General features: G+C 37.3%; 1 protein-coding gene and 1 pseudogene across 1 annotated transcript; both read right to left on the minus strand.

Moving 5' to 3' along the window:
• Window positions 1–101: 101 nt before the first annotated feature.
• Window positions 102–4,482, minus strand: LOC113098520 (chromatin assembly factor 1 subunit B-like; annotated as a pseudogene).
• Window positions 4,483–8,595: 4,113 nt separating this feature from the next.
• On the minus strand, window positions 8,596–19,446 carry LOC113098519 (poly [ADP-ribose] polymerase 4-like). Its single transcript, XM_026263643.1, has 30 exons — window positions 19,352–19,446; window positions 18,992–19,131; window positions 18,563–18,758; window positions 18,015–18,129; window positions 17,828–17,906; window positions 17,618–17,716; window positions 17,358–17,516; window positions 17,133–17,270; window positions 16,884–17,042; window positions 16,560–16,711; window positions 16,327–16,458; window positions 15,208–15,306; window positions 14,902–15,085; window positions 14,679–14,814; window positions 13,772–13,914; window positions 13,205–13,336; window positions 13,023–13,109; window positions 12,759–12,923; window positions 12,628–12,671; window positions 12,269–12,347; window positions 12,026–12,163; window positions 11,695–11,902; window positions 11,515–11,585; window positions 11,248–11,435; window positions 11,063–11,162; window positions 10,769–10,939; window positions 10,130–10,210; window positions 9,954–10,034; window positions 9,766–9,861; window positions 8,596–9,005 (listed from the first exon to the last, which is right to left on the minus strand). Exons 2-30 carry the CDS (start codon window positions 19,115–19,117, stop codon window positions 8,739–8,741), a joined length of 3,825 nt encoding a protein of 1,274 aa, XP_026119428.1. The 5' UTR covers window positions 19,118–19,131; window positions 19,352–19,446; the 3' UTR covers window positions 8,596–8,738.
• Window positions 19,447–25,349: the final 5,903 nt, after the last annotated feature.

The following is a 25,349-nucleotide window of genomic DNA, read 5'->3' on the forward strand; positions in this document are numbered from 1 at the left end:
TCAGGGAACCATCTGTGGAACATAAAAGAACATATACTGTCTTTCCACTGCACACATGTGACATAAGCAGAACAATAGCTTGGGAAAGGTTTTTTGTGTACCTTCAGCTGTTTTGTCCTCAGTTCATAGTAAACTGGGCTGCAGCGCACAGCCGTGTGGCTTTAGATGGACAGGGCAGATGAGCTATGGGCCTGATACACAAATACACGTCAAACACGAAGCAGGATTACACAAATCAAGACTGTGTCAGCAGTTGGGCTGAGTGAAGTGATGACAACTAGAGTCCCAACATTTTATGGTTTATACCACCATTCTGTAAGCTTTTGTAAATGTTTTAAAAAATGATGAAACCTGTAATATTGTGAGATATCATTACAATTTAAATAAATATTTTCTATCTTGGATATTTACAATTTCAGTTAATTCCTGTGATAGCAAAGTGAATTTACCACAGACATTACTCCAGTCTTCAGCGTGTCATGATCCTTCAGAAATCATTATATTATGCTGATTTGTTGTTCAATGTTAAAAACAGTTGTGCTTATTATATATTGTTGAAACCGTGATACATTTATCAATTTAATGAATATTTGCTGAATAAAAATTAGGACTGCACGATTTATTGAAATTAAAACGCAAAGGCAATAAATCGTGATTAGGCAGAAGCTGCGATTGTCGTGTACATTTCAGTGAAGCCCGGTTCTGTGATCACAAGCATCTCCATCCAAAGGCCAGAGGGAGCTCTCGCACTGAAAATCCAATATGCCTCGAAAAAGAAACCAGGAAGTGCCTATTGCTGCAGCTGAATAAGCAGAATATTTAACTACTTTCATTGATTCACCATGACCAATAAACAAACGGACAATGCACGTATATAGTTTATCCGGTTCTTATTATAATTTTAGTCATAAATTTATTTTAAACACTCGACTGACGTTATGAAGTAAATTTGGAGTTAAAAATGTTATTAAATATGTGATATTTTCACGTGCTCTCAGATGGAGCAGCATTTAACCACACAGTCATAATACACTGAGAAAGAAGCAGCTGTCATAATCGAGACCAATTTAGTCCATTTCATAAATCCTACAATTATATCGTCTGTGATTATGAATCCGATTTGACATAGCTTGTCAGAGAACTACGGCTCTGTGTAGTAAATGCTGCTCCACCCTGAAAACAAGTGATGGAGATTTACTGCTAATCACAGAAACTGATTTACTGACTAAATGCACAGGACAATAGCGATTAATCGCATTCGATCTGTATTAATCGTGCAAACTTTAAATAAAAGTTTGCATTTCTTTAAAAAAAAAAAAAAAAAACTAACTGACCCCATGCTTTAATCATTTGAATGGCAGTGTATATTGATAAATATGCATAGCTTTACAACTTAACATAAACATGTATAAAGATTAAGCTTTCAAGGAACATAAAAGCCATCAAACAAACACCAAACCTCTTAAAGCTTTTTCTGGAAATACGTATGTTGTGTTTGTGACATTCTCTCCAGCTTCGACACACCCAGCTAAAAATAAAATGAGTAAATAAATACAAATATTTTTTTAGCTACACAAGGAATATACAAGGTAATGGAAAAAAAATAAATAAAAACACATTACAAAGCACACTGATTGTGTTGAATAACGTTCTTAAAACATGAAAAAGTTGTTAGAATAACTACTCACATACATAACGTAGGCATACACAGTATACACACATGTAAAAAAAAGAAGAAGATGTGTACCTGGTGCAAGGAGGAATGACCCATCGGTGTGAATGTGAGACGTCTGAAGAACGATCTCATACTGTCATCGTGGAACATTCTGTAGTTCTTCACCTGTATAAAGGAGAGTAATTTAAACCACAACAATACTTTTTTTTCAACTTAAAAGTAAAAACAACACACTGGCTACATTTACATGCACCCAAATAATCCGTTTGTAATCGGATTGACGGCTCAATCGGACTGAAAAACGTTCATTAAACACCTTAATAAATCCGATTGAGTTTGATCCAAATGAAATTTCGATCGGATTTGAGGGGGTGTTTATTCCCTTCTAATACGATTGAGCGTGCATGTAAACAATCAAACTAATTGAACCATAAAACTAAAAGTACTGCACATGTGCAATGATGCAGAAATAATGTAATGACGGTATGACGAACGAGCAGGTCTTCCTTTTGAAGGAAATGTGTTGTATAAATGCGTTGTACGGTTATTATAAAACTCCTTTCACTCGGCCACTGTGAATGAGCAGGACAACCCTTGTTTTAGAGACTCATCCACAGGCAACCCGTTTTGGGCGCGGCGAGGTTTTTTGTTTTTTTTGCACAGATAAATATGAGCAGCACAGCAGTTTATATGTATATTTATCCATAAAAGGAAATAGTAAAACAAATAAAGAACCGTGTAGGAGAGTGGTTATTATGTGCAAACTGTGAGAAACTATATATTATCGTGTTCACTTTCACTGTTTGAGCTGTGTGCACGTCAAAAATCTATTCGATTTGTAGCTTGTGTGACATATAAATCCACACATCAACACAATCACTTAGTTAGCGTTCATGTAAACACTACAATCAGATTCATTCAATCGTAATGAATTCAGTCCGATTGAACCAAAAAGTGTTCAGGTGTTCAGATCATCTCTTAATTAATATCATCTTTATTTACTAAAAAAAGGCCAACTGATTATCCCAGTGACACTCACCTCTCCCTCTGCAGTGCAGATGAAGTCATCTTGCTCACACTGTAAGCTTTTTTCCTGTTGTGAGCACTGTACCACACGCATCACCCTAAGAACAGAATTCACATGCTGTCAGTATGCAAAAAAAAAAAAAGTATGTCATTATATGACTCTAGACTATGATAATCTGTAATGGATTGAAATTAAGCAGTTATTAAAATCTACACACTAACCTGTCACAGCTTAATGTGCTGATGTACTGTCCAAGAGGGTCCCATGTTACTCCTTGCACATAGCTCTTATGATCATTAAAAATGCACATCTTTTTGACCTGCAAACAAAACAGGCACTGAATTCAATAATCATTGTCATAATTGATCCGGTCACATATCACATCTATAAAAACAAAAATACATATGCAATTCATTAGTCTTGCTTCAGGTTTTCATACCCTTGTTGACCATCCACATGATAGCAGTGTTGTCCACAGATCCCGAAACCATGAAATTCCCATCACTGGTCCATGAGATAATCATATACATCCTCAATATGTCCCCTAACAAACACAGGCAACAACATGAGCATTTCACATTCTATAAAAAAGTAAATGACTTAAAGTTGCAATGAAATGCAATCAGTGGCACATATTTTCTTTGATATTCTGACATAAAATAATAATATAATCAAGGACAGGGACTTGTTGCTGATTGTATGGAGGCAGATCATCTGAGTTTGAGCCTGCAGAAATTGGAGGATTTATGTAGACTAAATGATTGGAAAAGTCCAGCATACTTAACAGAAAGAAGTCTCATTTCACCAGAAGTCTTGGACATTTTGACAAAAATTACAAATCTCGAAAAACAAACAAACAATTGAAAACATTTTTGATAAGATGCATTGTGCACAAGATTAATACATCCATTTAATAAAACAGATCATGTGAATTTACAGATCATTTGAATTTTTATATATAAATAAAAGACCTCAGCGTTTTGACGACACTCCAGCTCTCTTTATTGAGCTGATCATTTTCATCTTCCTGAAAGGTCGGGGTTTGTTCAGGCTCCTTATTGTCATTCAGTTTCCAAAGCAAGATTGCAGCATCTTGAGAAACAGAAATTTAATTAAACCATTTACAGACATACAAGCAAATTTCAACAAACTTACCAGGGTAAAGTTTAAACTCACCATCCCCTCCAGAAGCCAAGACCTCAGTGGTGGGGTGAGAACCGCACTACGTTCACTGCTTTAGTGTGTCGGGCCAAGTTAGACAAAAACTCAACAACCGCCTTCCCATCAGGCCCTTTATCCACACGCCACATCTGAAAGAGAGCACTCTCATCTTATAATCTATATCAGTCATCAGTGTTAACTTAAAGAGATACCTATGATGTATTAAAAAACGTGACATGACATTATAGTATGGTGCGCTGCATTTAACCCATCCAAAGTGCAGACACACAGCAGTGGGCAGCCATTTATGCCGCAGCACCCGGGAAGCAAGATGGGGGGCTCTGTGCCTTGCTCAAGGGCACCTCAGTCATGGTATTGCTGTACACACACTCCCCCCCAACTACAATTCCTGCCAGCCCGAGACTCAAACTTGCAACCTTTGTTATTGCGAGTCCAACTCTCTAACCATTAGGCCACGACTCCCCGTGCAGGCAGGGATCTCTTACCCGTACTGTGGTGTCCACTCCAGCTGTAGCGAGCCGCTCTATCTTTCCCTCACCGCTCTTGCTGGAAATCTAGGACTGTACACCGGCTCCTTATTATGCCAGGCAATCTCACAGGTACCACCTTCATCCTGACACCTGATGGACAAGGACATAAAGAAATACAGATTATTTCTGATCATGCAATTGAGATGAAGGCAGGAATATCAGAGGAAAATAATGAGGGGAAACACAAAAACTGAACACCGAAAAACAAAAATCAACTTCACAAAAGGAAAAACACTTTTTGTCACGTAACTGAAATCGTGGATATGAAAGCATTGCTATGATTCTTTAATAAACAAAACAAACACTGAAGCCATTTAGGCTTAAAAAGTGCATAATTTATGAACACAAAAACAAACTATTTAAAACTAACGTGGCAATAAACGTTCTCGTAAACAGTAACATTAATGTGGAAACAAATAACTATAACCTGGGATTATAAACGAATATCACAGTGTAAATACCATACCTACCCTAACACAGAAAAAATTATATAAACTGCACGTAAATGTTAATCAATAACAGATTGAAGCCACAATGCGTTTAATTAAAAACTTACCACTCACCTCGATAAGTTACAAAAGTTGTTTAACAATTGATACACAGTTGCTCTGTGTACAGTATCTCTCCCGCTCTCACCCAAACAGACGCTTTTCCCGCGCAGCTTTCCGAGAATGAGCACTTCCGGATTCTAGGGTTGCCAGATCCCACATCAAAATCCGACGTCGGACCGAGACTTCCCTCCTTTATTATAGTGTGATTTGTACAAATAAAAACGGTATGTAAATTTTTGCTTGGCAGAATTTTTGCTCATTTATTAATTGCAAACCCTTAAGACTTTGGTTCATCTTTAAAACAAAAGTGAAGGTATTTTTAGAGACTTCTGGCCCTCCACTGAAAGTCCATGCAACCATTGATGATTACACACACAGTACAAGTATATTACACACATATTACGTATACAGAAACTATATATATATTTTTTATTTTACCCAAATTCTTTGCAATCTTGCATTGAGAAATGTTATTTCTAAATGGTTTGATAACCCTTTCATTATGTTTGGCAAACAGTAGTAAGCCACAATCTTTCTTAGATTGCAAAAGACTGATACTTTGATGGAAGGTTTTTTTTTTTCTTCCAATCATGATACCCACACATATCACCAACAATCCACCTGCTTATTGTGGAATGTTTTATAACAGTTTAACTTGAATATTTGAATATTTTTTGTGAAGCGTTACAGCATTCAAAATGAAAATGTATTTATACATCTACAAAATACATCAAGATGGTCAGTGAAAACAATGGAAACCTGTTTCTTTGAATGTTTTATCAGTTTAAATAAGAGTTAAAGATAATTAACAAATCATAATTTTTGTTTTTTACTGCATTTTACAAAATGTCTCAACTTTTCTGGAAGTGGGGTTGTATGATGAACCCCCTTACGAAAAAAGTTTATTCAAGTGTGCTATTAGTATACCTACTTTTAAACTAAAAACAGGAAATTATGCTTTCAGTTATCTTTTTATGTACTTCTCAGAAATGGGCTTTATGTACTTTCAGAATTATATTTAAAATGACATTTAAGTATACTATACAAAAATTCTAAATATATTTGAGCTATTCCTAGAATCCATGTTTTTATTGTTATACAGAATCCAATTCAGTATTTTTTCAGCTTTTTGTTCAAAATGTTATTTCTTTATAGTTTTATGAAACTTAACCATATTAAAGTGTTTAAAAAAAAGAATGCATGAAGCTAGAATAAAATGTTTTTGTTTACAAGCAGAAACCCTGCTATTTCTTTGGTTGTTTTGTATTTCAGATAGGTCATTGAGATGCTGTTGTTTACTGGAACAATATATTTATTTTAATTCATTTCATTTATTTAAAAAAAGACAGCACATACACACAAGAAAACGTTTCACAAAATATTTTTTGGTTTAAATGCTAAAACAGCTTTCTGCAAGTCAACAGACTATATTGTAATTCATTTTCTTATTAGTTTTTGTATTTTTTTTTTTCATATTTTGTGGGTTTAATTATGTTTAGGTATGTTAAGGTTTACTAATTTATTTTCCACCCAATAATGTGATGAGAGAGAGTTTACAGAAATACAGTTATGAGGGCACTTTAAAGCTCTCCAAGACTCATGAAGATATTTTTCAAATATTAAGCAATTAAGCTCCAGTTTCTACAAGACTAATACGTCTGTCTAGAACAGGTTTGAGTGGGGAATATGGGTGTGGAGAATCATTAGCCCAGTAGTTGACGTGTAGATGATTCCCAATCCCGGCCGATCTCAAGCCGGCTGTAAACACACGGATACTGTCTGTCAGTCCGGCAGGCCCAGTCCATGGCCCTCTTCACTGCCTCCCAGTACATCGGTCTGAATGGAGAAGAGCAGAAAGTCATGGATCCAAAAACATAGGTCAATCACTACACCACAGTGAGGACGTGCAGTGGTACCTGGGCTCCTGGGACTCTTTTAGTCGGAGGAGAGACTCAAGCAGCCGTCCCACTTCCAGCTTCTTCACCCGGATCAGCTGCAGCACCAGCAGAGTCGCCACCAGCCTCAGAATTTCAGCATGAGCCTTCACACCTGACATACAAAACATGTGACTTAACTGATACTGACTCAAAACCTGTGTTGGAAAAATAAACTATGAACTATAAAAGACACTATAAAAGAATAAAATAAACTATATTCAGATATAGCCTGATGCATATTGCACTTTAAAAAGCAAAGCACTTTCTCATTCTAGCAAGATGGTATTATATAATACAATGATTGGCTGGTGTTACACAGTAAAGACACCTGTGTTTTTCTCAGTCTGTCTAAATATTATATATGAACAAACTGTGATTGGTTGCTTTACATGTCAATCAGATGGCTCGTCCTGTCTAAATGGGCAGTTCTTGCTGAGAATAAGCTGCAATCTGGATAAGACCAACAACAGGCATGTAAAAAACATGTTACCTAAGGAACAGATGCCTTTCTCTTGAAGGAAGACATTTGCAAAAAAGTCTACATCCAGGTTAAGGAAGCTGCTCAGCCTGTCAGTGCACTCCCAGTATCCATCCTATATCCAAACACATTGCATATGTTCATATTCTCTCACACATTTAAAAACCGTATATAATCTAGTAAAAATAAATCATGTGTAAACACCTCATGCTGAAGCTCAAACAGATCATTCCAGGCCACTTTGTCTGGTCTGCTTATAGATTTTTTTAGTTTTCGCAGTGCTCTAGGAGCTGAGGACCTAAAATCCAAATGTTTATTCCTACTTCTGAGGGAACCAAAGCATTCAGGTGCAGCACGAGAGGGTGGTGCAAAGGCAATGGAGCCACCAGCACTGCACCTCCCGAAAAAAGATTCGCTCATCTTGCGAGCAATAGCAGGAGGGGAAGAAGGGCTTGGAGTCATGGACATGAATTGCTGAGATGCGTCGCGAGGAGGATCTGCACAGGTAGAATGAGTTGAGTCATGAAGCTCAGTGGCAAACTCTGTTGCAGAGGAAACCATTGGACTCCTTTTTGTAAGCGAATCAAAGCCTTCTTCTATGAAACACTCTGATTCAAAACCAAGAAGATCAGAGGGAGGAGGCTCATATGAACAAAGCGGGAGTGGGAGGTGGTGGGGGAGCGGTGTAACGTTTGATCAAGACCTCAGTTCTGGACATCTTGAAATCAGCGGAAGGAGGGATAGTCCGACGAATACTGGAGTGACGTTCCACCGAGGGAGGAGGAGGCATAAAGGCAGTGACCTGGGTTGGCAGCTGAAGGGGGAAGCCTGTCACTCATGGAGGCACCTCTATGAGGAGGTGGAGGAGGAGGAGGCATACAGGCAATAACCTGTTTGGCAGCTAAAGGGGGAAGCCTGTCACTCATGGAGGCACCACCACATGGAGGAGGAGGAGGAGGGGGCATACAGGCAATAACCTGGTTGGCAGCTGAAGGGGAAGCCTGTCACTCATGGAGGCACCTCTATGAGGAGGAGGAGGAGGAAAAGAAGGAGGAGGAGAAATCTTGCTAGCCTTGCAGAGAACTTCCACTGGTATTTCAGGTCGAGCAGCTATAGGCCTGGAAGCAGCCTTTGCGGCAAGGTAAAGGGGAAATGTTGGACTCGATTTTTTCAGACTTTTTCTGAAAGCATTAGTGCTACTTTCAAAACGTGAAGGATGCCAGGAGCTACTGGTTCTATGAGGTTGAGAAGGGCGAGCTGAAGGCATAAACCTATCAATATATTCATATTCATCCTTTAAATCAACAACAAAATCATCTGCTACACAAGCAGAACCCAGGAGATCTTTAGATTTGGAACTACTGCACCATCCCTCTAATTCCGTCTGAAAACAAAATGAAAATCATTGTTGTGAATACTAGAAGCTGTAAACATTTATCATTACATGACATAACAGCTTTAATAGACACTTTTGTTGTTACCCATACATCATCATATTCAGCACTACTAATATCCAAAGCCTCCAGCTTTTCTTCAGTCCAGCCCATATATGGCAAAATATCCACATCTTCCTGTGATATGATTTTAGGAATATCTGTGAAACCAGTGTCAAGCTCATTCTGCTGCTGCAAAGAGAAAATGAGGGTATTAGTTGGTATTTTTAATTGTCATTCAGTTTAAAATGGTGCACACAAATTAATTCATGGCATATTTTACTTAGAATTACTCTGCCTTTTTGTGAAAAAACTGATTCCCTGTGTGCAGAAGTTTACTTTTTCTTTTTTAATCCATATTAAACACTTAATTTATGTGTGAACTATTTTTATAATGGAATGAATAACTACATACAAAACACATATATATATATATATATATATATATATATATATATATATATATATATATATATATATATATATATATATATATATATATATATATATATATATAGTGTTCCTGTAGCTCAACTGGTAGAGCACTGCGCAAGCAAGCAAGCAAGCAAGCGCAAGGTTGGGGGTTCGATTCCCCGGGAACACATGATATGTAAAAACTGATAGCTTGAATGCACTGTAAGTCGCTTTGGATAAAAGCGTCTGCTAAATGCATTCATTTATTTAATTTATCTATATATATATATATATATATATATATATATATATATATATATATATATATATATATATATATATATATATACACACATACATATATATATATATATATACACACATACATATATATATATATATATATATACACACATACATATATATATATATATATATATATATACACACATACATATATATATATATATATATATATATATATATATATTTTTTTTACAGATTTATTTTTAGATCCTTTAAATAGCAGCAATCATACCCTCTCTTCAATGGCAACAAAGCTTGTGAACTGGGATAAGATGGAGAACTCTTTACTGAGCTCAATGATGTAGGACTTTAGCTCTGCTTTCTTCCCCTGATAAAGAGATACATGACAGCAAGTCAAGTTTTTCTGTTAACAAATCTGACGGTTATATAAAAATATCATAATGCAGCCAAATATTGTACCTCATGTTCAGCCTCACTGTTAGCTAGAATGCCATCTTCATAGTCTCTGATGATTGCTCTTGCTGTTAACTTGTGAAGGAACTACACACACACATACACACACACAACTCTTCAAATGCCTGATAAACATCTGATGGTGCTTCAGATTGTATTAAGTATTTAAGATGTTCACTCACAGTTCCCTTGGACTTTTGTAGTTCTGTGGTGGACACCATTGTTTTGATCTCTTGTCCATTCAAATCACCAAACAGTGTGGCCTAAATGAGTAAATATTACACTTCAAAACAATAAATAAACACAAATAACTAGCCATTTCAGCTAAAATATCTACCCTAATATTTTACAGCCTTGATTAATATTACATACTGTAGTTATTGTAAATTTTGACAAATCTTGACAGAAGACAGTCTTTATGTACATTAATTTACATATAAGAATTCTCAACACCACTGCATGCCAATGGCACAAATATATAAGTAATCTGTAAAAAAAAAACAATCTGTATTTAGCTACAATACATATATTATTATTGAAATATTTTAATGTATCATTAACATTTTTCAATGATTATGCAAATGTTGATTCAGAGTTTTATATCAATTAACTGAAACAGCTTGAACGGATTGTCAGTTATAAACATCAAAATTAAAAGAAATAAACATTTGAAATATATCAGTCTGTGTGTAATGAATGAATATAATATACACGTTTCACTTTTTGAATGGAATTTTCTGAAATCAACTTTTTGATGATATTTTAATTATATGACCTGCACCTGTAAGCAGCAATGCAACTTTTAAGTAAAGCCTGTCTACCTGAGTGCAGTGCTGCACAAAGCCGTACACCAGAGAGTGACAGTCACTGAAGAGAGCGTTAAGCTGTGAGGGGGCTTGAACAGGAAGCGGCGCTGTGGGATTAAACTGCTGCCACTTCACTGTCACTGATCTGCAGCCTGGAGACTCCATTCGCTGAACCTGAGCGCGCACCTGAAATTACACACAAATCTCTTCAACTGAAGCCTCAAACTCAAGCCTGGCCTATTTTGGAAAAATTATGTTTCCTTTTTAGTTATAAAAAAAAATAATAATACAATAATGTGTGTGATTCACCTTTTCTGCCCAAGTGTGTTTCATCTTTGTGTCAAAAAATTCATATGTTCCTCCACCTGCCTGAGCCAAAGCTCTGAGCATATGACGATTAGCTGTCGAGCTAGACAAACACAAACACAACCAAACTGTTCATTCAGAAATTCAGTGTAAGTGAAAGAGAAAAAAGAGATTTGTTTAAGGCAGACCTGAGTCCGCAGGTGAAGAGGCGCATGTGGCAGGAGTTTTCTCGGACCAGCTGTAGGGTCAGAGGCTGGTTCTGAACATGTCCATCAGAGAGCAGCAGGATGTTCCTCATGCCCCGGGAGGGAGGCAGCAGACTCAGACTACGGAGAGGCCGCCACAGATCAGTGCCGCCACCAGAGCTGCCACACGACTGAAGCGAGGAGAAATGCAACGATACGCAAAAGATCTTAGATTCAGAACCATCTTAAAACATTTTAAACATTACTCACCATGATAAATTTTCTGGCAGCTTCAGATGCCTCATCTAAAGACACTGGTGCAGGAAAAGCTTCCTGGTAATCTGTAAAGATGCACATATTTACCCATAACGCTTCACTTTGTATTACAAAAATAGAGAAACTAAAAAGTCCACAAGATGACAATATCAGACAGTTTCAGTGAGCACTCACCAGTGCTAAAAGAGATGATGTTGATCTTCAGTGAGCGGTCTAGAGATTTGAGAACTTGAAGGGCAATCCTGCGAGCGTTAAGCATGGCATCTCCCTGCATGGACTTGGAAGAGTCCAGAAGAATGACCACATCATTCACACTGGACAGACCTCCAGAGGTGGACACCCCACTTGACTTAAAGTCTGGATAAAACACCAGCATGCAGGCCTGCAGGGATCAGATCCGTATCAGTGTTTATTTTTGACAGGGTGCATAAGATGGAAAGTGTCACTTTTTGTGTACAATATCCATGACAGACAGGAAAACAGATTTGAGTGATCATTTCTTTACCTGACTATTTTTATCTGGATGGTTCTCCACCCACATCCTGGGCATGTGGATATTAGAAAGACTAAAGGACACCTGTAACCCTTCAGATCCCAGCGTCTGTCCCGGTAACGTGTGGATCACTGCCTTACAGTCTGTCCTCTGAACAGGGAAAATAATAATACTGTTAATATGGTTCATAACGAATGTGTTACTGTTTTCAGAAAATCCAGTATAAAGTAAGATCATGCACAAAAGTAAAATAACCTTGGTTCTGATGCGGTGTGAAGAGCTCAAGTTGATGATCTCATGATGCATTTCAATGGACATAGACAGAGAAAACTCCCTGAAGAAAGAGAGAGGGAACAAAAGCATTAGAGGACATTGAAAAGGATTGAACATTTTTATCAAAACCATATACTAAACAGAACAATGAAACAACCATGTAACCCCCCAATATCCGAACTGGACAAGGTGCTACTGTAAATAAGCGTGAAGTTATAAAAGTTTAAAGGTTAAGTGGTAAATGATGTTAGACATGGTTAGCTACATAAAATAATTGTCTTCTATTTTGTTACTCATTAGCAGAATTTCCCTGTGAATTCGCCAGCGTTTGAGATTCTCACCCCACTGACTGAAGCTCCATCACACCAATCTTTTCAACAGTGGCCTGAAATGCAATGCAAATGTCATTCAAAACACTAAGAATCAGCAGGCCAAACAGAATTTGAAATACAGTAACAAAGGTGCGTCGTACCTGAGTTGTCTGATTAAGTGCCGCGCTCTGCTGCCATGGTGCCACGCTGCCAGACAGTGAGAAGATTATAGAGCCTGACCGGACCACCAGCTCAGTGATGAACGTCACCTTGATCAGAACTGTGGCTCCAGGAGGAAGATTCCCCACACTGATAGTAAATACATCCTGCCTCACATAAACACACGACCTCTTAAAGACACCATCTGATGCATTATCACACACACACACACACACACAAGCTCCAAATCAGTTACAGTAACTCACAGGTGCATCCTGGTCCATCAGGTAGGCTCCATGACCCATCTCTATGGCTTGCTTGTACTCCTTACGAGCCTGCTCCTTTTCCTTTACCTACAGGTAAAATTGACATTTGTGACTAAACTGATGAGAAAGAGGTTGAAAAAGCAGAGACTGCATTCTGAATGCAAATTCTGAATGCCTCGCACCTTTCCAATGACATGCTTTCCATTGATAAAGGCTTCAAATCCACACACTACTGCCGTCTCCTCCAGTGGAAAGACATACTTTGCCTCAATGGGAAAATCATTCTGGTTTGTGTAGGTCTGAAATATGATGACCTGGTGGAAACGGAGAGAATGTTAAGGATATGGTTTTGATTTTAGAATTATAATGTAATAATCTGGCTCTATGGCTGTGGCAAAATATAAGCCAAAAGACCACGGTTAGATTTGTGTCTGTTTTTTAGTTTGTTAAAACTTTCAGTTTTAATTTTGGAGTTCTTGTTATGTACATACTCCTGTGGTCTGATTGTGTCCATCAATGTTTTGTTTTAGTTCTAGTTCATTAGCTGTTTTGTATATCATTTTGCTCTTTTAGTTTGATTGCATATCTTTAAATTGTACTTCCGTATGTGAAAGCCTTTTATAATATTTTTTGACTGTATTCCATCTTTTTTTTTCAGTTTATAAACAGTTTAACATGTAAGAGAACACAGTTATACTTTGGCAACTCTTCTTTTCATGTACTAGTGGTCCACTGCTGTAGTATCATACCTGACACAGCAGGTCCACCAGCTTGCACCTCACATTGACGGCCTTCAGAGGAAGTTTCTGACCACGGCTGTCCAGCAAACCTGCGTTCATCTCCTCCAGAGGATTCTTAGTGGACTCCAAACCCTCACTGTCATCACTGGACACTAAAGAAGCACATTCAAACAAAACCACTAATGAATTTAACCACAGAATCATAGAATTCAACTTCACAGAGAGAGAAAAAAAATTATATATATATATATATTAAATTATAAGGGATTGTTAAATGCAATTATTTATTTTTCAAGAACACAATTCCTATATTATGCTAATTCTAAATTCTAGTTTGCTTTTCTTTATCAAATCTTTATAAATCGATTTTTTTCTTTATAAATTCTTTATTTATTCATTTGATAAAAAACACGGTGGAGTGACTGGAGATGAGCGACACCTGCTCGACCGACCGGTCTCGAGTCCCACGGAGGACATGGAAGGATATAAAACAGGAGTGAAGGACGAGAGAGGACCAGGCCTGGGTTTTAGTTTGTGTTTTGGTTTTGTTTGCCCTCACGGCCGACTGCCGCGCTGTTTTGTGTTTATTTTGATTATTAAAATGTAATTTGATTGTCCGCTGTTTCCCGCCTCCTTTTTCCCGATGATTGTGAAGTTTTTATCATTACACTATTCATGAACGCTCATTGTCAAAGTTGTAAACATGGCATCACAGCATCTTTGCTACCAGGTGGAACATTAAAGAATGCAACACATACATCTCCCAGAATTCCTGTTCAATTCAACCGATCCGATGACGACTTCAAAACTCCTGAAGTGTTTCCAATTTTGTGTGCCATATGCATCAGATATTTAGCCAACTTTGACTTCCGTCAGTGAGACGTCTGAGAATGAGACTAACTAAACTTTTACTCACAGATATCAGGTATTGTGTCCGTGAGCTGAGTGTTGATCTGAGGCTGAAACTCTTTTGACTCGTCTCCCTCCAGACTGTACTGCACAACATACTTCAGTCTGATCTGCTCTGTGTTATAGACGACAAACTCATCATCCTATTAAAGATAACACACACACAAATGCATATCAGATCCCAAAAACACAAGCAGAAAATGTAAGTGCACAGACAATAAGAATAGCACCTCAAATTCAGAGAGTCTGTTGGGAGTGCGTTGGACTCCATGTACACTGTGGTAGCCGTCAGGAGCACGAGTCAAAGTGGTGTCTTTTTTCAGCAGGTCCTTACACCGACCCAACGCCACTTCACACACCAGCAGCAGCCGAGAGCCATCAGTCACACTGGGCTTGGAGTATTTCAAACTAGTCCTTTAACACAGAAAAGAAACATACAGGCTAGCTCAAATCTCCAGTTGTCATGAAAGGGGATTCACATTATTAATAAATCTGTTATATTAAGAGACAACTGAGTAATGGTAAAGACAACTGACTTCAGAGAGTCACTGAAGTAGATTCCTCCTCCAAGATTCCCGATATCCGTTCTCTCAATTCCATGCTGTTCGACTCCAACCCTGGGCAGCAGCAGACCTCTGTATAAAAATGTTTAAAATGTCTTTAAAAATACTTGGTGCATTAATTTTCATTTATTTAGATTTGAATATCAGCCAGAAGAAACATGATTCACTCACCCCACCACAGTATACATGTATAATTATTAGGCTTGTTGATATTCTGATGATATTTTTTTTTCCAAGCACATTTGACCAATTCCAACCACATCAATCTAAATAACTACTATTGATTTTATATTTAATCATTTATTAGTGATAAATGGTCTATGAAGGCTGGAAGTGAAAAACTTCTTATATTCAGGTGTGCAGAATTATTAGCCATGTTTTCTTCAATCTTATGCAGTTAAATCTTATGCAGTCTTTTCTTCTCAATCTATTTTTTTCTGACCTCTCTGACCCTGTGAGCTTTTTGCTGTCCAGTGGTCATGTCTTAACTTTGCAATTTCTGTATTGCATTAGGCCGGCGACACACTGAATGCGTGGCGCAAGCGTCTCAGCCGTGTGGCGTGTCAGTTTTTAATTCGGCTCCCATGTTAACAGGTTAGAGCATACAGACCGCCTGCGTGAGATGCGTGTCTCAGGCGCGGCTCGAGCCGCGCGGAAAACACGTGCATGCTAGAAATAGAACCGACGCCTATTTCTACCGCGACACGCGCGCGTGTTGGAAGCATTTCCAGGCAAAATATAATAGGAAAATGTGTTTATATGTCATTTTGTATACAAATACGTATACCCCCTCTCCACGCAGCCAGTATGTCACCGGCCTTAGTTTTGAATATTTCTCATGAAGAATTAATAATTTTTGCCTTTCCAGTCGGAGTTAAACCTCTATTTTGGCTAATTTTATCTGTAAATAAAACATGCCTAATAATTCTGCACACCTGAATATAAGGAGTTTTTCACTTTTAGCCTTCATGGACAATTATACATCACATATAAATGGTTAAATAAAACATTTATAAAAATACTGTAAGTGGGTGTGCTGTTTTATCACTGCATGTAAACAAAGGTTTTTTGTTTGTTTTAATGAGCTCCTACCGTGACAGTATTCCAACAAAACTGCTGGGACTAGAGGAGTGCAGGAGGGGTTTAATGTTGCCTAAATCCTCCATAAACAACTGAAGCTCCACCCCTCTGCTGACACGCAGTATCTGCTGAATCTGAACAGGCCTGTAGTCGATACAAGAACAACATTATTATTTGAAGACATACTCTGAAATATGTTTATGTTTGAACTTCCGACCACAATCTGCACACACAATCTTGTTTACCTGTCCTGAAGCAGTTGAGAGACAACATGAAACTCAGGGTTTTGTGGTGGGACAACCTCAATGCTGCACCTCAGAGCTCGATACTTTCCCAGAGACGAGGGTAAGGGGCTTCCCAGAGTGGCCTCACTCACATTTACAATATCTCTGATCAGCTGGAGACGACAAGAATAAAAAGAGTATAAAGGACAGATCTGAAATGTTGAATTCTTCAAAATCTTTGAAGGAATTTGACTTAGTATTTTAATGCATTTAAATAGTATAATCATTATAATCATACCTAAAGCCTTATAATCATTTTATACTATAAACTGATGTATGTGATACCTGACAAAGGTCTAGTTTCTGAGACACGAGCTTGTGTTTGGAAGGAGGGTCGGTCATTCTGAGGGGTAGAAGAGTGTTGACCTCCTCCAGAAGGGCTTTGACTTCATCCTCTTTCTTAGTCTTTTGTGCCTGCAGTAACAGTCCCTCGACCCTGCTCACCTGCAGCAGCACAGAGCCAATAAACACACCGCAACCGTTAAACACAGCTAATTCCTGTCAGCTTCTTTACTGCGCTAAGCTCATTCTCACATCATTGAGGCTTATTCTGGAGACAGGGACTTTCAGGATGTTATTAAGGGAACCGAGAGCTTCAGTCCAAACCAGCTCCACAAAAACACCAACTTCCTGTGACAATGTGCTGCAGTTCAGCTTTTCCTCCAACAGCAGCTGCCAATCAAAGAGGGAGCAATTATTGCACACCCATTACAGATGTATCAAATAAATAAAAACAGTTCTGTGTTGTGTTTATCTGACCTGCTTCAGACTGTAGGATGCCAAGCGCTCAATCTCAGGGGGAAGTGTGCGTGTCTTTGTGGATCCCTCGGTCTCCATCTCCTTTATCAGCTGCAGATATGCTTCCACTGCATCTTCAGACGTCACGCAGAACACAAGCTTGTCCTGAACCACTTCGGTCTATAGCAAGAGAGAGAGTCCATCACCGTCACCACAAGACAAATTCAGCATCCCGTCACCATCTGTGATTCCAATGATAACAACTTTCATGATGATCAAACCTCAGCTTCACGCAAGACTGAACACAACACACGATACTGCTGGCCTGCCCGGCCTTTGGCACTCTGCAGCTCCAGAACAGACAAAGTCTTTGGTTTGACCTGAAACACAAAAACACTTGCAGCATGCTCAGGCTGTGGTGAAGAATGTGTTAAAACGGTCATCATAGTGTTTTTTTATTTTAAAGTTAATGTGAACTTCATGTCTCTCACCCTCTCAAAAACTGAATACTTGGCCACTTGAAAATATGAAGGAAATTCAGGCAGGTCATGGTCGCCTTCTTTGTAAACTCTGCATTGAGGGAATGAAAAGGAGTAGTCAGGTAAACAAACAAATCTGAACAGCACAAGTTCTGCAAAAACTTGAACAAACTGGCAGTGACAAAAAACAAGAGCACACCTGAACCTGCCAGGACGGGGTCCACCCTTCTCAAGAATCTCAGCTTCAGTCTTTGGGAGTTCAGGGTGACCTTTGAACGTCTCTTTTCTTGGTATGTGTGTTGACACTTTTATCTCTTAATCATGAAAAATAACAATGTCAACCATGCCACAAAAATACATGGTTTAATCTCACTTAACACTCTCAAAACCCAAACAGAATGACAAATATATTCTCAACAAAAATGTACTGCAACACAAAGCCAAACGTACTGTAAGCAAACAGAGAACCAAACACACCCAATGTAAACTAATAAAACAAATCTGCCTGTGAAACTCCCATCGTTCTGTCCCTTTGACCTCCTTTCACATCTGATGCAAGTTAACCTCACACTTTAGACAAACAACTGACATCTGTTCTCCTGAAGAAAGGCAGTGATAAAATACATTTAGCGCTGATTTGGCTAAAATCACGTTCTGAGAAATTTATTTGAATAGAAAACTAAACCAGGATTCTAGATTACAGTGTGCTAATACAACCACAGAAAACAAGTCTTCATAAACTCCTACCTGAAGGAGGGAGGAATTCAGAGGCGGGATATGGCAGCTGTGGGGTCAAATTATGCTCCATCAAAGGCAGGAGATGCCCTTGGTCCAGACTGCTCCACACATACTGCGTCCCGACCACTGGGATCTGCAGCTTCTGGATGCTGCGCTGCCGGTTACTGCTCAGATCATTCACACTGCTAGTGACTACAAAAGAGCACTGGAGGAGATAAACGGAGGTCAGAAGATACACTGACAGTACGATCATTCCCCTGATATTATCATTTTTTAAGCATTAATTTTACCATTAATACTAATGTTCCTGTTGAGGAACCTAACAGAAAACCAAAAAGAAAGTGTCTGTATTTTATGCAACTTCGAACCAAAACTTCTTACCTATATCTAAACAATAATTTGCTTTAGACAGAAGAGTCAGAAGAGTAGAATACGTACCTCTTTGTTGATGACATAAGAGATGTTTCCTCCATTCTCCAGAAGAGCTAATCTCAGTTTATTCTTCTCTTTAAAAGGCACATTTTTCACATCTAACACCACAGTGCAGTTTTCAAACACTGTCATGTTGCCACCAGTGTCTATTAAAGCCCAGAAAAGAGACAGAAAGAAAAACGGCAATAAAACCTAAAGTAAATAACAATCATATGATAAACGCTGCACAGTAGCGTGTCATTCTATTTCCGTGTTGCAACAAAGTATACATAGCTACATCAAGTAAACATCTCGACTGTTCATTAAATAAATCAGACCGTGTAATAGCGGTGTTGTTGGTTCAAAGCAGATGTTAGAGCCTCTTACCGCGTACAAGGTCAGAGTCGAGTGACTTTAAGAGATTTTAAAAGAATACACGAAGACGTAAATAACCTGCTTCCTGACTCATACGTGCAGTAAAGACACACCTCCCCGAGATAAAAACATTAGACGGGCTCCATCTAGTGGTTACAATTTACTTTAGATTTCTTTAAAAATAAATAAAAAAAAAATAATAATAATAATAATAATAATAATAATCAAGGCACAATTATTCTTAAATATATTTTTTATTCATATATATATATATATATATATATATATATATATATATATATATATATATATATATATATATATATATATATATATATATATATATATATATATATATAATATATGAATAAAAAATATATTTAAGAATATAAAGCTATACCTTTATGTTTACATGAATGTTAATTATTTGTGACCTTTAGGATTCACTTCACCTTGTCTTCACAGTAATATTCTTCACTTAAGATCTTAAAATCTATTGGACATATTACTGTTGTGCATGGCTTGCATCTGATGAAACACAGGCGCTTGGGTTCAATCAGTATCCTTTAAAATATAGTTGAAGTTTGTTGTGTAAGTAAGTCTATAAAAAGGTGGACACATGATTGTTCGTGGGATTTATTGTTGTGGAACCAATTATATGTATTATGGTCTGATGATCATACAACATTTTTTTATGAACCACGTTATATTTGCTTTAATATGAATACAAGTTTTTGTTATTTGCTATCCCAGTCCATGAATATTCAAGTATTTATCAAATGTGTCACGGTGGATGTCAAATATTTTTTTCAGAAAAGGTCGGTTATATTAGAAGAGTTGAGGACAATGCAGTTCCTTCATCCCACCACATGAGGTTCCTCCTCACCAGTGTTAGTGCACTGACTGCACATTTCGTTTAATAGAACACTTACTGTAAGTAGTAATCTTTCTTTTACTGTCTATGGTAGTAATGCATGTCTTGAGAAGCCACAGCAGTTCAGCTGCTGTCTTTTTTGATTGACTGATTAGTACACTTTGTCTGTTTTGATAGATGGCTCTAGTTAAAGCCATATGGTGACTCCTGCAAGTAGTTGTGAGCCATTGTGCCTTTGACCCCAATGTTGCTCCAAAAAAACTGATTAATTGCTTTGCTCTATGGTTTTATTTTCCTGTTGGCATTAATATTGATTTGAATTTGCATAATATAACTTTAATAAATTTTTAGCACAAGATGCTAAACAGGGGTTATATGGTGTTATTTACATGTACAGATATAAATAATTAAGCTTTTCAGTGTAATAAGCATACATTGCCCACAGAAAACCAGATAAAGAGGAACAAGAGTGCTTATCCCTATACTATCCATAAGAGGACAAAGAATGGCTTCGTGCTCAGTTTCAGGCATTTCAAAACACTTTAAGTCAACACTTGTGCCTGGGAGAAGGTCGGTGTGAATCTGTACTTCAAAGGAAGACTCTTCTGTTACCCTCTCTTCTGTGATCTCAGATCATAATATGATTCACAGGACATCATGCAGCTTTTTAAGATTCATTGCTGATGCAGAATCTATTTTTGAGAAATGTGTCATCCAGTTTTAATGTAAAACATATCAGTTTCTCTGCATGATCTGAAATGTTATGAAGTCAAGCAGAAAAAGTAGAATTTTTTTTGTCTTTTTTTTGTGTCTTTTTTCTTTAGAAGTGATGAAAAGATTTAAAAATACTCACTTTGAGGGATACCGATTCTACCTTATTGAACACTAGGGGGAGGCATGTGTCCCCTTAAAGGGATAGTTCAGGCGATCAGTTTCTTAGCTCCTTCAACTTCAATAGTAGGTTTCCCAAATGATGGAAGTCAGTGGACTAGCAACTGTTCATATTTTCTTTAAAGTTCAACAGAAGAGAGAAAGACATACAGGGTTGGAACAACTTGAGTGTGAGTAAATGATCACAGAATTTAAATTTAGGGGTGAATTATCCCTTTAAGAAATGTTTTTGCTGGTGACTCCAGAAAAAAGGTCAACATTAACTGTTTAATTTTAACATATGTTTTAACATTAAAGGATAAACCCTAGTACTACTGTTGAGAAATATTGTATGTTTAAAATCAAGTACTCACATGAGACTGCAGTCATATCATTAGGCTAATAAAAGTATTTTTATTTTATGTGGAGGTGTTGCCTCAGAGGGTCAAGATCACATTACCAGTACAATACTACTCCCTTTATCTCAGTAACACTCCTGTTAGGTACTTACAAACACAGAATATGACCAGAATGACATAAAAAAGCTTTTAATCCCCCTTATGTTGGTGTTGTATTTATGTTGCTAGAATAGGCTAGCATTTTGTAGTTAGTCAGCTTGCTCTAAGAAAACAATTTGCCTCTCCTGTCAATCCTTTGCTTTTTGCCCTCGAGTTTGTTTGTATTGATTTGGATTTGTGTACTTATGTACCTTTTAGGGTGGTTTCTTTTCAAAAGGCACCTCTGTATCTAAAGGGAGCATATTGGTACCTTAAAGGTACAGTACATATTAATACCTAAAGTGTATATATTAGTACCCTTTGAAAAGATACTGCCTCAAAGACAGCTTTTATACCTTTTTTCTTAGAGGAAGGGCTAAATAAAGTACAAAGATCTCTTTGAGGAGTACCGTCAGTGACAACCTGTTCTACTGCGAACAATTTTTATTATTATTGTTATTATAGAGAGAAGTTTCATGTATACTTTATCTTGAATTTCTACAATAATGTGGAATTAATATCATATTCTTGTGTAAAAGTATTTTCTGTTTTTCCTTCGGTTACATTTTCAAGGCTGTCTTGAACCTCTTGATAAGACTGAAATCGTCTTAATCGGTTTCTTTTTACAGGCACACATCGGAAATGTGCTATTTTCTGAGAGGCATAGGAAATGTTGGCTGCTGGTCCAGTTCTACACAGCTGTGATTGAATCTGTCCTCTTAACCCCTGTTTTCGTCTGATTTGGCTCTGCATCATCGCACTCTAAGAGGAAATAATTGGTTGCCAGCTCTCCTCACTCACAGACATAAGCATCTACAGTGGGACGACAATGAAGGCGGCACAAATCATAGGCAACCCATCCTACCATAGCCATTTTCTTTTTCACTGTCTCCCCTCACGGCAGAGAACAGTTATGCCCTGAAAACTAGGACAAATCGACACCTGCACAGCTTCTTTCCCCAGGCCAGAACTCCTGCCAACATGGTCAATTCCCTCAGCTTTCCTCTGTAACCCAGCAAACCTTTTTATTCGCATTCCAACTTCCAGTAATTTATCTTAAAGAATCTTGTTCAACTTTTTGTTTTCTATGGAAAATAATTCATTTTGTGCCCTTAAGCCATACCATAATGTCACCGAATTATGATAGCATGACCAAGCGAAATTGTATTCTTAAAGAAATATAGCACAAGCTCACTTACCAAGCACAGTATTTCATAAAAGCTATTTTAAGCGATAAAACAACTGTTTTTTTTTTTTTGAATGAATGAATGAATGAATTTATAAATAAATGTGGACACATTGCTGTTTTTAACTTGAGGGGAACTGACTTTGTACTTCCACTAAAGTTATCTTGGGATCAGTTAATGGTCAGACTTGACTTTGTAAACACAACATTTCTATGGACACTGCATTGGTCGTAATTTGATCTCCTGCTCTCCAGCATCTTTTTAAAAGCTAAAACAAAATTCCACGTACATTTGGATACTGTTTCATTGTCGATACATTTTTAGGTCCAATATGTGTGTGTATAGGACGTGATTGCTACTGTTTAAACAAGATGCTAGTATTGAATATTTTATAGTTTAGATGCAGTATTGCTGGATACATTGTCTATTTAATTTAAGGCGAGACACTGCAGGCAAAAACAATGTTTTTTCAAGCACCTGTCAATTTTGAGATTTTGGGCTTTTTGGTTTTTCATAAAGTGCTTTTTCAAACTAGTGGAAGGAAAACATCCAAAAGACACTGTTAAGTGTTTCTTTTATAGCACTTTATCTGTTTGTGTCAATAGATTTCAATTACAATACATATTTTAAAGGCCGTTTTCTCAAAATGAGTTTTTTCTTCAACACTGAGCCATAAATCTCAACTTCAGTAGCACGTACACACACCAAACTTGATATTTTTATTCCTGTCTGTATTCTGAAGATTTTTACAGAGGGATTTGTTCATTTATATTGTCCTTGATTATATACAACATTTTATTCCCCCCAAAATTGTGAAAATATATTGTTTTCTGGCTGTTCAAAGTATTTTCTGAATTATGGAGTGACAAAAAAAGATAACCAGAATTCCCTCTGTAAAAACATTTGACTCTAATATGTCAAAAAAATTAAACAAAAAATTTGAAACTGACTTCATCTAGTGTTCAGATTTTTGTACTAGAAATGTATGCAAATTAGCACATATTTCATTAAAGAATGCCTCATTTGCATATTTAAACATAACATTTTTGAAAACTTGTAATACAAAAAATGTTTGCAATAATCAATGTAATCAATCAACTGGGTAAGTAAGGTGATAACTATTAGATATTTTTTTTTTTCCCTATTCACCTGCAGTGTCTCGCCTTAAAATGTTCAAAACAAAGACGAGTATCAACGGTCTCATCTCTGATAAACACAGTAGTGTTTAGCTGACTTACTTTAGTTTTTGACTAAATCAGTGTTTTTGTAATCGGTTGAGTGAATAATTCAGTGATTCACTCGTAAAAACAGTCATTTGGATGAATGATTCAAATGACACACACATAAAGATAGTGACTTGTGAAAAATCCCCACCACTAATAACAGGCTGACAGTCTACACAGACACAGGAAAGTCCCAGTGCAGATCTTACCTTTTTTTGTTTGTTTCTGTGTAATACTGATGCCCTGCCTTGGCTTTTCTCAAGAACACCCTCAACTTTAGGTTCTCTCACCCTTTCACCAGTTCTGAACCCACAGCATTTACTCTTTAGGGTCGCCCACCCACACGCGTAAAGAAGTCAAAAATAACCTCTGTGTTTTTGTCTTTTCAGAAAATTAAAAGAGATTAAAACACATTATGGCTTTACACATAGTAAACAAGTGTTGACAACTGGTGGTCTTTGCATCCAGAAGCCCACACATTTTCCTCAGTTTGTGACTTGCCAGAAAACTGCAACAAGAAAATGTCTTCCGATCTTCATAACCGGTAAATGATCATGAGTTTTCCTCAATCATCTGCCTCCTCTTTGTTTAGGCCTGTTCCCTCAGAGCTCTTTCCTGAATTTCCTATATCACCTCCCACATCTCTAAATACATCTCCACTGACATTTTGATAAGTTCTTCTTCGCTCTCAGCTGAAATTGCACTTTCATAGATTGAAAATGGACATTCAGTCATCCATAAACTGTATGTATTTGTGTTGTGAGAAAGCCCCAGATGCATTTTCACATGGCTAATGTCCATATCCTCCTAATGGCCTTTCTGATGGCTTGAATCTGATTTAAGAGGCATGTGCTTCATATTTATGGAGAGAAAATGAGATACAGAAAGACATAGAGGCAAAGGGGAGTAAATGATTTCTTTTTTTTTTTCTTATAGCCTACTTAAAAGTGCATCTACCAGTTTGCCGCTAATTTAAATCTGAATCAAATTTCTGTTCATTTATTTGTAATGCTTATGTGTTTTTTTAGGCAGGACTTTGTTAATCAGGCCAAAATCAGGGGCCATATATTCACAGCATACACTAAAGATTTTAAGGCTAAAAGATGCTGCTAACACAGACATTTTGAAGCAACTCTAAAATTGCTCATAATTTTAGTGTTCAATTTTAATCTAAGAGTAATTCAGTAGGACAGATTCAAAATAATCATAAGGATAGATGTTACTGTAAATCATATAGAATATACAATTTCTGACTCAACTCCCTGGTCCCCGAACACAATTTCTACACAAGAGTCAACCTGCCCCCAAAACTTTAAACAAGCCCCTGATCATATGACTTGATTTTGTCAATTGCAAAAT

Source organism: Carassius auratus, unplaced genomic scaffold (assembly GCF_003368295.1).
Source record: "Carassius auratus strain Wakin unplaced genomic scaffold, ASM336829v1 scaf_tig00216580, whole genome shotgun sequence".
Lineage (NCBI taxonomy): Eukaryota > Metazoa > Chordata > Actinopteri > Cypriniformes > Cyprinidae > Carassius > Carassius auratus.